The sequence below is a fragment of the Cyclopterus lumpus genome, chromosome 5, assembly GCF_009769545.1.
Source record: "Cyclopterus lumpus isolate fCycLum1 chromosome 5, fCycLum1.pri, whole genome shotgun sequence".
Classification (NCBI taxonomy): domain Eukaryota; kingdom Metazoa; phylum Chordata; class Actinopteri; order Perciformes; family Cyclopteridae; genus Cyclopterus; species Cyclopterus lumpus.
In genome coordinates this window covers 11519830-11534940 of record NC_046970.1, presented here as the reverse complement: position 1 = coordinate 11534940, position 15111 = coordinate 11519830, and the positions used below count along the sequence as shown (strand labels likewise).

The following is a 15111-nucleotide window of genomic DNA, read 5'->3' as shown; positions in this document are numbered from 1 at the left end:
TCTGTTACAAGGGAAGCCCACCAAGTGCAGCCAATAATACTGAACTTCCTGGAGAATCACGTATACTCAGTTTGGTCTGAGGCTTTTCTTGTCTACAGTTTCCAATATACCAACAAAACCCCTTATATTGTGCTTTACTTGTTTATTCTTGCTATATATCCTTGGTGTCTAACATAATGCTCCATGATTACTGTACTTAACTGGGACAGACAATATCATTAATAGTTTCATGGACAATTTTGTATTGCAACAAAAGTCAAAGAATTCAAAAATCTATATAGCAAGCAATGTTTATTAAAAAACAGTTTTACTACAAGAACTACACATATAATTATATAAGGCCTATTTGATTAAACTACTATTGCTATTACTGTACAATATTGTACCAAAAAAGAGTGTACCTCTGTAATGTACAACATTGTATATACAAAGTACATCTGAACACAGGATTCTCCAGTAATACAGAGACAACTATAAATAGATTTGACATTAGTCTTTTTTTCTTTTTTTGTTCTGCTGTTTTCAAATGGACACAAAATGCATATTTAACAATATTCAATGCTGACAAATGATCCCCACACAGTTAGTGAGATCGAAGAGGGGCTCCCCTTGACGGCACAGCCGGGACAAAACACACCAGCCAACCACATGCATGTCTGTATATGTTAGTATGTGTGTATGGGTAAGGGGAATTCATTTCTCACCACAAACACACACACACAGTCACAGTCCCTCCAGTTGTTATGAGGAGGTAAGAATAACACAAATACACCAGATAATACACAAACAGTATACAGAGATAACAAATAAACCTTTACAAGCATAATTCATTACCTGGTAGAGAGCATACAGGAATGCAGTATATGTTGTATTTCTGGGAGGAGAGGCGTGATCGAGGGGAATATGAGGACGCCTCAGTAAAATTAGTTCAATACTGTTTCAAGAAGGTGAAATACAACAAAAAAGATATTATTCAGTTTACCCTGAATGGCATGTGTCCACTTTTGAAGTCAGTGTTTGCAAAATTATTCACATATTACTTAATTTATCATCAAATCAAATTTTGCAAAGGTACATTTTTGCAAAAAATATATATACAACAAATAAGTAAAGCCCTTGGATATGGGTTGTCTCCTCCTCTTTCTGATCACATGTACAAACAGTGCATATTTATTCAGCACTAAGGCCGCTGTTACTCCTGTGTCTCTTCCAGACAGTTGCTGTTGGGTGCCATCCCTTTATGGTGGGTGGGCATTGCAAGGGGTGGGCTCCGGGTGCATACATACTCTACATCCACACACATGCACACCCAGACAGATACACAGTTCAACATTTTACCATTACAGATTTTGAGCATTAATTAACAACCGGGAACTAAAAGTAACAACAAAAGCAATCTTTGCTTAAGAATGCATTGGATGAGGTGGTTGGTTGCTTCTATTTAAAAACACACTTAAGAGGATCCTCAGCTCCATGCTTCCAGTTATCACCATGATTATTAAACATACATACACACCATTAGAATAATATAACCCTTTGTACTGTTAAGTGTGAAGTATATTTTTAAAGGAGCAAGCTGTAACTTTGTATAAAGTTGTCCTGTATCTGGCTGGTGCTGCAAATATAGAAACTGATGCAATCAGCCAGCTCGCCATAGTGGCCGCTGTCCATAGCCCCAGCATGCGAGGAAAACCTGAAAGGCGTTTAGCTGCCACAAAACACACACACATTTTGAGAGAATGCGTGCGTATGGGTACAGTCCAACATTATCTATACAAATGCTGGGTTTCAGTGGTCCCCTACACACATAAAAGAGCTACAGGAGAGAAGCAGCAAAATACCTCAAAGTATCAGCTTTCATTATCTGTATTGCTATATGTGTATTTAGAATTACTGGTGGCCATCTTAAACTTTGGAGATACTGCTCCTGCTATGCCCCTGTTGTGGGACAAGTAATGAACAGTCATAAAAAAATCAAATAAAAATCACCAAGATATCAAACACTGGAGGAAGAGATCAAATAAAGCTGTCGATCTTACACTGATATTTGGCCTAGTTTTCTTTCCTTTCATCATCTGAAAAGTCCACCTTTATCTCCAGTCTCCAGTTTAATTTCTACGCAGTGAGAGCTTAGCATTTCACAGTCTATTGTCAGGAATCAAACACTCCCTTCCAGTCCGTTAAACATGGGTCATTAAAAAGAAAAGAAAAAACGGTCATGTCTACTATACAAAATCAAACAGTGCTTTTTGTTCCTCGCTTAGATCCTTGTGTAAAGGCAAGTAACACTCCTGCACGCCTACTCAAGCACCATTTCAAACATCACAAACTAGTGTGTGTAAGCTTTAGCTCTGTAGGTGTCCATCCTGAGTCCTGTTCCCTTGTAAAAAATAATGAAATAAAATCCAGTGATGCCTATGGTCTCTGCGGTGGCAAAAGATGAAGAAGTGTCTTTGAAGGATGTTCACTAATCTATTCCCTCTGATAGTTGAACTGCAGTAAGCAGAGCTGCCAGGAGAGGGAAGAAAAACTCATTACACTCTAAAGGGAACATGGCGTCTTAAGAACTTGCCTGGCTAACAACAAGGGAATGCTACACGTGAGTCGTGGGATAGGTCTTGTGTGAAACAAAGGAAGTGCTTTTTGCACCTGGTAGAAGAGCTGTAAGAATCAGTATCGTGGGTCAGATTGAGAAGTCAGTAGACTGGGGTGGAGGTGGAGGAGGAGGGGTGTGCGGGAGAGAGTGTGTGTGGCCTGTAAGTGGAGGAGGAGGTGTAGGGGGCACAGTAGAGGTTGGGGAACCCATGGCTGGACTGCCACTCCCACTCTTTGGGAACACTACCGGTTTGGGCCTTGTTGCTGGGGGGCGCAGCTCTCTAAAGGAAGGTACAGATGAGGAGAGGGAGGAAGAGGAGAGAGAGGGGGATGTGGCAGAGGGCAGGGGGCTCCGCGGTTGGCTCTTGACCGGGCGGAAGGAGGAGGGCACGTCGCTGGCGGAGGAAGCGCTGCGCTGAAGTGGGTGCGCATGTGAGGAGCCCCCCTCACTGTCCCTTAACAGACGGGAGTGGAGTGGACTAGAGGGCTCTGAGGCTCCTCCTCCTCCACCACCCACACCTTTCAGCTGCTCCAGTGTGTCCAGAACCACGTCGGGGGTGTGTGTGTGCTTCGAGGTGCTCTGTCTTTCAAACTTACTGAGCTCACTGAGGGCAGAGCTCATTGTAGCCTCAATGTCCTGCAACACGAGAGGCAGACAGAAAAGTAAATATTACCTAATATTAAAAAAAATATATCCAAAGCACTGCAGATGGGGATGCAAGTGATTTGAAAACAGGTTGTACCTGGGAGCTGTGCTCCACTTGGGCGATGACCTCAGGGTCCAATGGTCTGTGGTTGCTGAAGCTCTTGGAGCGCCCTGCTGAAGTTGTCTTGCGCAGCTGTGGACTCTCCACCTAAACATTCATAATGCCCTCAATGAAATGCTTTCTTGAATTAAGCAAAATAGTCCATTCCCTACATTCATTTGTTGAAGATAAGATGTCACTGTACCTTGGTCTTGAGAGAGGAGTGGCGGGTGACTGAGTTGAGGATGCTGTGAGCGCTGACGGGTCGTTTATCTCCAGTTTCTTTGACAAGAGCCCCACCAACAGGAAGAGAAGCGGTTCTCACCCCCCCTCCTCCTCCGTTGGATCCTGGACTAGTACTCTCGCTCTCTGAGCTACGGAACGCTCTTCGGATGCTCCCGGACTCTGGACGTTTCCTCAACCTGAATAAGACGAATATTTCAGTTTCATTTTCTATTATTTACTGTGTCGGTTCCAGGGCTCAACCAACTTTGGGCAAAAAAACACAAAAAGAAACCATGAATAAATAAATCTTGTTTTCTGCTTATGGTTTTGGTTCCTCACTTTTCTTCTTTTTTTTAATATACTTTTTGGCCAAAATTGATTTCCATATAGGTCATTCGATATCAACTAAAGCGGCAAATGAAAATCTATGAGATACTGTAAATAGTCTGAGACACACTTGTTCAGATTGGCCAGGTAGAGGTCAGCCACATGAGCACCAGTAGGAGAGGCAGCGCTCCCTCTAGTGGACACTCTCTCCTCCAGCAGGTCCCTGCTGTCCACATCGGGCTTTGGACTTCCCCTGCCCCCGTCAGACCTGAAAGAATCAAGCGGTAGTTTATTAAATCATGGCTGTGCCTACCACTTACACCAAGCTAGCAGAAAAGGAGTTGTCTCTCTCTCTAATACGTTACTTCTGAAAACACAAACACTAGTTAGTGCCACTTTGCTTCAAATTAGCAACTACAGTTGAAAGTGACTCTTGACTCATAACCAAACAGGTCACAGTAGAATCACGTAACAAAGTAGTGATGAAAGCTGTTGTACTAAATAAAATATAACTAATCCTAATAAACTTCTTTTTAAATCCAAAAATGTTTTACCCAAAAGAAAAGTGAAGGAAAATGTAAAGAAAAATCCAGTATTTGTCAACAAGTTTATTATACTCATATTCTTGTCTAGTAGGACAACTAATCGTGATAACCTTTTACCCACCACCCCTGAGTTTTGGGAAACGTGGACTGACTAGAATGCCTACGGTCACACTCACTTGTCTTTGTTTATTTTCATGCAGTCACAGAACGTATTCCCTTCTAAATCCCTGTAGCCGTAGAGCAAGAAGTGTAAATAATCCTCACACGTTTATGTCAACATCATACCAGGAAGTTGATCTGCTATGTAGTTTGCTACGTATCATAGCAGATCAACTTCCTTATATATGGGGATTTCCATTGGACTACTTTCTGTGTTTACATTTGGCCAGATTAAAGAACAAGTGTCATTTCTCTTGATGTTTGCTGTAGAAGGCTTGTTGCCATTTGCTCCGATGGCCAAAGTTCACATTTTGGAAAACTCTACAACAGAGGCGCTGAGTAAAATATTATCATGACCAAAGTTAATCTGTTCCTTATGCAGATATTTGATCAAGACTAGCAACTAGAACACATCTTACATTTCTTGGATCACAATGTACTGGTGAGGCACCAGTCCATCCACTCCGTTATGTCGTCCCTCCCACCAGTCGTCAGAAGCTCGCTGGTACAGAAGCAGAGATGCACCTTTCTTGAACGATAGCTCCCGACAAGTCCGGCCGGAGTAGTCGAACCGAGCTATGGCTTCGAATGGGTCAGACTCTGAAACAGCCAAGGAGCCTGAGATTCAGAGGATGGTGGACAGACACAGGAAGTGGACAGGGAAGCAGGAGGCAGCAACACGTGAGCGAGAGAAAAGAGAGGTGGAATTAGATTAGTGCATAGCAGGTTAGTGCTGCTGTGTTTGGTGACTGCACAAATGTTAAAACTGCTGAGCAGTAACAAAGTAGCATAATACACATGTTACTGGGAGGAGGATGTTGGCGGGATTAAATGATTAGAGCCAAAGGAACTGGTGAGAAAAGCAGGATGAGATTTCATAAACTTGTGGCAAGAGGAAAGTGGCTTTATTGAGTACAGTATACAAAGTATATGTATTGCATGTATTCATGTGTGTGTGTGTTACGCACCATCTGTGTGTGTGTGTGTGTGTGTGTTTGTTACGCACCATCTTCGCTGTTGTGGGTGACAGAGACGGTGTAAGGCGCAGGCTCCTCCACAAGGGGGGGCTCACAGTGTGGACTGTCACTGATGGACACAGAGACCACATGATGTTAGAGGACACAAAGGCGAAAGTCACAGACTAACATGTTGATGACTCTCAGCCTGACCTCATACTCCTCTTCTAAATCACATTACTTCCCACTGTATGTACTCCGCATAACCATGCTGCAACCTTGTACACAAAATATGTTGTCTGTCTCTGCTTCGATCTTAGGCAACCAAAAGAAAAATCTCTTGTTTTCCTTTATTATTTAACTGTTCAACTTCCAAAAATTCTCTACCCGGCTAGGGATGTACAGTTATCTATAATGAAATGTGTTTTTTGCACTTTTTTCAGCCACGACAGCAACTCTGGTATTGCTTTCACCTTGTGAGTTTTTGTGTAAATCCTCATGGCAAAATGTTATCCTGGAGACACCTACTGTAACAGGAATTACCACAGAAGCAGTGTTGAGTGGTTTCTTTATTCTGTTGGTCTATGGACAGATGTTGTGCCATTCAAGATGCAGTTGCGAAACTTTACAGATGTATAATTGAGATTATATTATTATGTTTGTGACATTTTATGACCGTGGCCCAATTTGGCACTGTGGTTGATATGATCCTATCGCAAGATGGTCTACAACATTATTTCTATTGATAACTATCCACTGCAAAATGAGTAATTCTGATGGAGAAATGGTGAAAGCTTGATTAACAATATATTAGGATTAAGGGGAATATCATTTTCACAACTATTTTTATAACAAGTACCGTTGTGTTTTCATCACCTGAGAATGAGCCATTTACATCACATAGGTAGCAGATACTCTTCACAGAGTCTGCCATGTTTCTACAATAGCCCAGAACAGACCAACCAAACACTGGCTCTATAGAGAGCCTTTCACATGTTTACTTTACCTGAGGGCCACCATAGTTCTCCCCATACCCTTGGAAAGGGAGGCGTGAGCTGAGGGGCATTAAGTTGGATGCAATCTACAACCATACCACTAGATGCCACTAAATCCTACCACACTGCGCCTTCAAAAGCTTTCAAACGCTGTTATACTGAATCTACATTGGGATCAACCAAATAAATAGCCACGTGTCCATTTTCATTGTTAGTTGCTAAAACTTCCCAATTTCCCAGAAGAGGTACAGTATCAATCACATGACCTAAATGCTACAGTAGCTATAGTGCGACAAAGCCCAGTCGTGCCGGTGTGATAATATTTTACCGTCTACACTTTCTACAGAAGAGACAGAGCTGCTCCTCCAGCGTAACTTACAGTCTAAACAACTGCACTGACTGGCAGTGATGATAATAACTGGTGCAGAGGCTTGTCATTACAGGAAAATGTACCCTTGTGTGCATTGTGGTGAATGAGTGTGTGCATGCATGCTGTGCTCTCCCAGGCTGCTGTGGTCAGGCGGTACTTTAATCTCCTTTGTGATGGAGGGTAAGCTGATCCACGTGGCCCCCTGGGCCAGAGTGGTTCAGGCAAGCTGAGCCCCGATCACTCTACGACAGCCCCTATATCAACCACCTGCCCCTTTTTCTGGCCTCCTCATCATCTCCAAGCCCCCTTTAATTAGATCTCAGTTGGACAAGACAACCCTTTCTGCCCTACAAGCCTTAACAGTCCAAGTTCCTGACCTACATGACCTATCAAACTCCCCTCACCAGAAGTCATCTCCAGCTCCAGGGATAATGTAGATGGGGCCCTGCAGGTCCTGCATTCCAGGGAAGATGGTGTCATGGTGGATGATGATAGTTTTAATAAGCTCGTTGACGTGGGCCTGGCAAGAGACCTGGTCGTTGCCCTCGGGGACAGACATCAGGGTGGGACCGAAACAGATGGCCAGGTTGTATGGGTCCATCATGTTCTCCTCGCTGTACTGGGACAAGCTGTGTCGAAGGGAAAGCAGTGTCTTTTAGAGACCATTACGTCATCCTTATTTTTTAAACATACAGTATAAACAAAGCTGACTATGCACACAAACAACCATGGCATGTCATTTATAGCCTTCATCCTCCCTTCTTGTGAACAAGCTGTGAATGCATATCTGTGTGTGTCGGACTGCACAAGGTCCAACAGTAAACACTACATCGCCTCATTTGTTCACTGTGGTGAGGCTCTGGTGTGTGTGTGTGTGTGTGTGTGTGTGTGTGTGTGTGTGTGTGTGTGTTTCAGTGTGTGAGGAGAAGCAGGGGCATTGGGCTGCACGAAAATCACATCACAAAAAGAAGAAGATCCTCTTCAGTCTCCACTTGGTTTACCCAGGAGTCTCACATTTCAGGTCCCCCACATCCATTTTCTTTTTCTCTTTCTCTTTCACTCCCTTTTGCTCCCTCTCTTCCCTGAAAGTCTCGGTCACAGTGGGTCAGTGTGGATTGTGTCTATATGTGTGTATGTCTAAAATCGATCTTCAATGTGTATTGGGTAAATGCATATATTTAACCAATACAGCACCAAACAAAGTACATATGCAGAAAATGGTTTAGCAAGATTACATTTGGTGTGAACTACAACTTATTATGAAACAAGCCCGCCTATTGCAACTCTATATATTGTAATGGTTTCTACCGAAGCTTCTTCAAATTCTTCCTCGTCTGCCAGAGCTTTTTGTTGGAGTCTGTCCTCGTCTTTTTAAAGAGCCTGGGTTTGTGGGTGTTGTGAGCCCATTGAGAAACTGTATGAGATATTGTGCTACACAAATAAACTTAAAGTGGAAAAATTAATAATTCAAAGAGTTTGTTGAGGAATGGAGGAGGCAGAAATGTTCTTTGCACTTTGGACTTTTATTACGGTCTGTACATTACTTCCTATAAAGGGTTATAGGATGTTTAGGTTTGAGAAGGCCAAACAAAAGCCTTTTAACCTCAATCTGGTGTTTATGAAACTATTGTGTGTATGGGGAAATGTTAGCAGTTTGGACTGTTGAAAGGCAGCTTATCTGGCCCTATGCATTTTGTAGTACAAAGTTTCAGGTTTTATCTTCATGTCAAATAATGCATCACTGTACTGTCAAAGAAAGGTAGAGCTTTCAGAAACACCAGTTTTTAAAAGTTGACATCATCATGTGATAAACCGGAATAAAAGAAACCATGTATTTTGTACTGCATTTGATTCTCTTCACTTTATACTCTCATAAATCAAGTGAAGTTTCTTGCGATTCATGGAGATCGAAAATTGTTTTTTTTATTGTCCGTGGATGTTTTTGAACATTGATGGACATTTTAACATTATTGACTTTGAGGCTGGTGTCTTGAGACAGGCCTCTACAATAATATACTTTTGTTTATGTTTATATTGTGATTCATTTCACAGTTGTGTCTGTTTAATTCACTGGTTGTTTTTGAGAATGCAGCACTTAATGTTCATCCACTACCATGTTACTTCCATCTCGCCTCTCTGTAGGCTTCATCCACCATTTCTGAACTGTAGACCTCAGGCCTGAGGATATACTGAAACTCAATAATAAAAGTAATGATTGTCACACAATGTACACAGTAAAACCTACTAAATGTATATTCCAAAAACTACCTTTTATCTTTTTATTGACGAAAGAAGAAGAAGACATTCTTTATTTTTCCGATTGGTATAATTTAATTTCTTGATGTGCGTGTGTCCTGCTACTCACTGGTTGAGGAAGGAGAACAAGTATCTCATAATGATGAGGGTTTTGCTCTGCAGAGATTGCAGAATTTTCTTTATGTGCACTGCCCGCTCATGAAGGCTTTCCATCGCTGGAAAATAATACAGCCACAACACATAGGAGATTACTCACACAATCAAGCACATAAATATGAACTCACACAAACATACAAAAGGGTGAGAGACTTACAGACACAGGATATGAGGTCATGGAAGACTTCCTTTGGGAAGAGGGCGTGGTCCAGACCTCTAAAGTAGAGCTTCAGGACGCCAGCAATTGAGTCCATGTCGTGGTCATTCTGCTCCCCTGCCAGCGGGTCTTCACCTACAAATGGACAAGAAGACAGAGAGAAAGGCAGAGAAAAGATATTAAAGCACTGGACAAACTCAGTTGTCCAAAATGCTCAGGTTTCCTGCTGGATGACACTCTTACCTCTCTCAAAAGCATTCTTGATGTCATTGACTTCCACCTGAGAGCCTGACACTCTGAAGATGCCCTCATGCTGCAGACCTGCACAGATATAAATACACACTGTTTAAATCTAGTACCTTTTCATATTTCCAGATTTCAAAGTAGAGTTTGTATTTTCAGAGTTTCAAACTTCATTTGATCCAGAACCAATCACACTTGGCTTTACAATGCAACAAATCAGTGCACAGGAAAAACTGATGCTACACCACTGGAGAATTCCACTCACCATGGCGACTGATGAAGCGGATGCAGCTCTTGACCATCAGAGGAATGACCTCACCAGACTCCTAAAATAGGGGAAGAGGAATTACTCCCGATAGAGGAGCACAAGACAGGAGACCGGTGTGGAAATAAAACACATCTTCTCAGGAGGATTTCTGCACACAATTCTGCACACGCACACACATCGGTGCACACATTTATGTGGACCGGGAGAGGGTGGGCTGGGTACCCAGCTGTTGCTAGGAGACGGTGCTTTTCCTTTTTCCCTTTGTTTGTTTGGGGTTTCCAGAAATCTCTGGGAGGTAAGGACGGTATTTCGGCTGATTTATGTGCCCATTGTTATGTAAATCCCATTAGTATGTTGAAAACCTAACTATCATTTAAAATAAACAATCAATTGATTTTTTGCAAAGTGAGAACTGGTGGCCAAAACACAAGCTACCCACAAGGGGGAACCACACACATGAGATCAATGGAGCAGTTGCTTTTGATCACAGATTACATAACAGTGCACTAGCAGAGTGTCTGGAGTCAACTGTAGATACAAATGTAAATATTTGTGTATTAGATTATGTTAATTTTGAGTTATGTGGTAAATACAGAAGTGCTGTCAACCTTTAGCTGCCCGTACACCCTATAGGCTAGGGATAGTGTGAGAAAAACATGTGGCTTGAGTTAACATCAAAACTACATACAGCGGCTCTAACTGAGAAGCTGACAGCCACTCAGAGACAAAGACGCACACTTATGACAGATAATTACCTGCTTCCGTGCCGCCGAGTTTCTCCGTCCACTACACACAGAGGAAGAGAGAGAAAAGGCACTCTGTCATTATGTCTCCAGAGAAAGTCTATATTTATACACTCACAACTCTGGTTAACGCTCTATTTGTATACACAGACACATATGCACATGTGTTGAAAATATCTATAAACAGCGACAGGGAAAATAATACCCCTGGCTGCCAAGAAATCATGCCTAAACACTGCTAATCTTTGTGACATCACGTCTCATAGGGTCCGGTCCATTGGACCTGGCTGTGTCTGATGCCTCCTGCCCGGTGAGCCGGCCTCCTGCCTTGGCCCTGCTGATCGCCCCGCACCCCTTCTCTCTACCTCCTTCTGTTTCATGGATTGTGGATGTCCATTCATACATTGTCAAATTCATTGAATGTGTTTATGTAACTCTGTAATGCTGTTCATTCTGTACACATGAAATCTATTGCTTCTGTCCATCCGGAGGGAGAGGGATCCTCCTCTGTTGCTCTCCTGAAGGTTTCTTCCCTTTTTTCCCTGTGAAAGGTTATTTTTGGGGAGTTTTTCCTGATCCGATGTGAGGTCCTGGAACAGGTGTATGTGTACAGATTGTAAAGCCCTCTGAGGCAAATTTGTAATTTGTGATATTGGGCTATACAAAATAAACTGAAATTAATTGAATTGGTATGGTATATGCAAGTTAGTGTGTGTGTGTGCATATTTCCTTCCTCCACCACACCTACCTGGCAAGGCAACAGTCAGTCTTCTGACCTAAAGGAGAGAGAAACAGGAAGAGGGGGAGGGGAGAGAGAGAGATATAGACAGTTATAGCAAAAGCAGGACACATGAGGAAACCGCTTCAGATGGACAGAACCAGGGAAACAAACTTCCCACTATTTAACTAGTGTTTTTTCCTGCAAGGTTGTGAAAATGTAGACACATTTGGTCCGAAGGAATCCCCCCCCCCACAGCTGCATCAACATAACCCTCCACTCACTCACTCACTCTCTCATAAATATACATTTATCTAATAATCACAAAATATATATATATATTGTGATTAGTGGTCCCATAAATCCAATCATGTTTCCAATCTGCTCCCTATTCCGCCTTGGGGCATTTAAGCCTTTCCCTGAATCCATCTTACTGGGGGGGGGGCTCTAACTAACTCTCTCACACACACACACACACACACACACACACACACTCACTCTCTCCCATGGTCTTGTCGATGAGGTCATGCTTGGCCTCCAGCTTGGTGATCAGGTTCCTACCTTCCAGAAACTCCTTCAGCTTCTACAACACACAAAGACACACTGGGGTCACACGATGTGTGCAGATTATGCTTAAGTATAACTGAACTAACGCTCCTGACAAATCACTGATGAACATAACTAGTGCTAACCGTGAAGTAGAACTGCTCCGTCTCCTGCTGATTAGCCCGTCGTTTGGCCAAACTGGGCTTACTGAGATAGGATTCACTGAAAGTGGACTTGACCGACTCCATGCTGTTGCTGTGGTGAAAGCACTCAGAGACGTCGTAGTCCTCCACCGTCACCATGTCTTGGATGGTGGCCAGAGTGGCCTCCATGGTTTTCTTCACCTGATGGGCAGTAAGGAAGAGTAGAAAAATAAATAAAGCTGTGATCAACACACAAGGCAGCTGCTAGGGGTGAAAGATTAATTCATATTTTTAGAGGAAGCAGAAGATATATGACCTCTTCATTCTCAATCTTGAGTGTGGAGAGGCGGGACTGCAGCTGCTGACACCTCTGGAGCAGCTCGCTTTCCAGCGGCTGCTGTGCACACACCACTCCCATCTACACACACACAGAACAGGAGGTAGGAGGTATTTATCACTGAAGAATAGCATGCCTAATCCTAATAATAATAATAATAATAATAATAATAATAATAAGCACTAGATCTGTACCGTGTCTCCCATGTGAGACTGGAAGTCAAAACGAGCAGGGGGACAGAAGACGTTATTGTAGGTCTCCATCAGTTTCTGTTTGTCCCCGTTGGCCTCCAGACTCTCTGCGGCTCCCTCTAGCGTCTCCAGGCCAGAGTGTTTGGACGTCTCTACGTTCTGCTCTGCAGATAGGTAGGTCCTCAGGGCGCGGTGCAGGCTGGCATGGTAACCTAGGTCACAGCACTGTCACACACACATGTGCACACACAAAAAAAGTACATAAACACACATAGCATGGCATGTAAACACTGTTGGTGAGATAGACATCATGTCAGTGGACAACACCACTCTGATGTGAGGAGTGTTGGTAAGCAAAGAGAAAAAGGGGGGCAAAACATGCAGGGAGGGCGGCCAGTCTACTGCCATTATTAGGAGCACTGACGCTAATGTAAGGAGACTGAAAAAAGAGGCTGCCACCGGCTAGAGCACAGGGACACAGACAGACACACACACACTCCTCTCACAGAGTAATATGGTGTGTTTATACTCACGTCAATGATGTCAGAGAGGTCGTGGATGTAATATTTGAAGACACAGCTGTTGGTGGCCTCAAGAGCGAGCAGGTACTCATTCCTGGCCTTGATTGCCTTCAGCTTGTTCTCTGTGTACTTAGCTTGTCTCTGATATGAGAGAGAGAGAGAGAGAGAGAGAGAGAGAGAGAGAGAAAGAGTTTGTAAATGAGAAAGAAAAACAGGAAAGGAGGTAAGAAGAAGGGTAAAACATATTGAAAGGGGGAAGGAATTGGTGTTTAGTGAAACGCCTCAGTATTGATTATGGATAATAAGAAGTGGTGAACCATGTTGCTGTGACAGCCCCAGCTGTAGTAGACACGGTTAGCAATATGCCAGTTGTGCACTCATAAATCATTCATGAGACACACATTGTAAGTCTGTGTGACAACAGGTGGAGCACTCTGAAATAGCTTTCCTCTCTCTACTCCCTGCCCACTACTTCCCCTCCCCCAGCAGGTCAAGCCCTGCTCACCTTCTCCTTCATCTTCTCGATTTTTTTGACACTGGAGCGTCGGACGGGCTTCTCGTCGGTCTTGATGTTGGCTAAGGTGTCCGGGGAGCGCGCCGTCTGCCGGTCGTCTTGTCGACTGGAGCGCCCCATCTGCTTCTCCTCCTGCTTCTCCGCTTCCTTCAGCTTGGACTCTGCGTTGATGCTGTCAGTGTTGTACATGTGGTACGTCTTCATCACCTGGGAACAAGGGCAAACATAAGTCTGCTTTACCCAGTGTGTCTTTTACTTCGGTCTTCGGGTCTGGATCAATAGCGGGATTATGCTATTATGATTAGAGCACTGACACTCAATATACAAACAGCACAACATAGAGACAGATATATTTTTTTGCTGCCGGCATTCAAAAATGTTGCAGCGACTGAGTCACACAACCAGCTTCTGCACTTGGACATGGTGGTATGAGCTTGGCATAAAAAGTGAAACACATGAAACGAGTGTGTGTGTGCAGGGTCAGCCTTATTCCAGTGACCAACACCAGAGCCATCATTACACTGCTCTAACCCTTCCACAACACGGCCGACCGACGCACTAGTCTGTCTATGCATGTGCACGTCACTCAAACCAGATCTATTTCTATCTTTTACTATATACTATTATTACAGCATAAGACCTGTTTTTATGGGCCACGCTGAGCAGCTAAACCGTTGTTTGCTGCTCAGAGATGTGCTGTGAGTAAACTTGCCCAACCACAAACACACACGTGCATGCTCTTATTGCATCAGTCCTTTTGACAATACCATGTACATTTATAACCAGACTCTATGAGGCCCCTGGCAGTGTGAGAAGACCAAAACAACTGACAGTGATGATGTTGTTGTAAGGCTGTTCACAGTAGCAACACAAAAGAATTTATACTTGCGACCGCTCCTTGTAGTAACATACTTTGCACCTTTGGTTTTTAAATATGTAGAATAAAGCACTTTTTAAAGTACTTTTTTTGGTACCCTAAAACACCTGTGTGGAAAACACTGCTAACCCTGACACGAGTGCAACACTTTCTCAATTGAGCAGCATGAGATACAAGAGATCAAAACACATAATTATGGCTCCACATCCTGTGATTGCAATGACAGTGGTTTCTCTTACCGTGTAAAGCTCATTAAGAACTTTAATCAGGTCTTCTTGCAGCTGTACGCCGACCTCTTTGCTCTAAAAAGGGACAGAGAGAAAAAGAGTGATTAATGTAGCTCAGCGTCATTACTTGCAGCTTCTACCGTCTGTCCTTCTACCTGGTCATCTCTCTACCAACTAATGACATCCATACCCGCACAGTCATGTGGTCAACCAACTGCCCCATTATCAATCAAGACTAGTTAATCTGGCTAATGGGAGCGGAGGAGTCGCACGTCCAGATAAATGAGCAAGGCAGT

General features: G+C 43.3%; 1 protein-coding gene across 2 annotated transcripts in view; it reads right to left on the bottom strand.

Annotated features, from left to right (window-relative positions):
* Window positions 1–274: 274 nt before the first annotated feature.
* Window positions 275–15111, bottom strand: part of srgap2 (SLIT-ROBO Rho GTPase activating protein 2) — a 57023-nt gene continuing 42186 nt past the window's right edge. Inside the window, exons 4-23 of one of the 2 annotated variants that reach the window (XM_034532476.1) lie at window positions 14828–14890; window positions 13703–13918; window positions 13210–13338; window positions 12680–12901; window positions 12465–12566; window positions 12152–12349; window positions 11958–12042; window positions 11490–11517; window positions 10754–10784; window positions 9996–10056; window positions 9731–9808; window positions 9488–9622; window positions 9284–9389; window positions 7323–7547; window positions 5604–5683; window positions 5017–5215; window positions 4024–4161; window positions 3547–3763; window positions 3339–3449; window positions 275–3232 (exon numbers count right to left, since the gene is read on the bottom strand). In XM_034532476.1, coding sequence (XP_034388367.1) covers window positions 2684–3232; window positions 3339–3449; window positions 3547–3763; window positions 4024–4161; window positions 5017–5215; window positions 5604–5683; window positions 7323–7547; window positions 9284–9389; window positions 9488–9622; window positions 9731–9808; window positions 9996–10056; window positions 10754–10784; window positions 11490–11517; window positions 11958–12042; window positions 12152–12349; window positions 12465–12566; window positions 12680–12901; window positions 13210–13338; window positions 13703–13918; window positions 14828–14890 — 2973 coding nt within the window. In that variant the 3' untranslated portion in view covers window positions 275–2683. The remainder of the gene's footprint in view (window positions 3233–3338; window positions 3450–3546; window positions 3764–4023; window positions 4162–5016; window positions 5216–5603; window positions 5684–7322; window positions 7548–9283; window positions 9390–9487; window positions 9623–9730; window positions 9809–9995; window positions 10057–10753; window positions 10785–11489; window positions 11518–11957; window positions 12043–12151; window positions 12350–12464; window positions 12567–12679; window positions 12902–13209; window positions 13339–13702; window positions 13919–14827; window positions 14891–15111) is intronic. The other variant, XM_034532477.1, reaches the window with a different exon arrangement.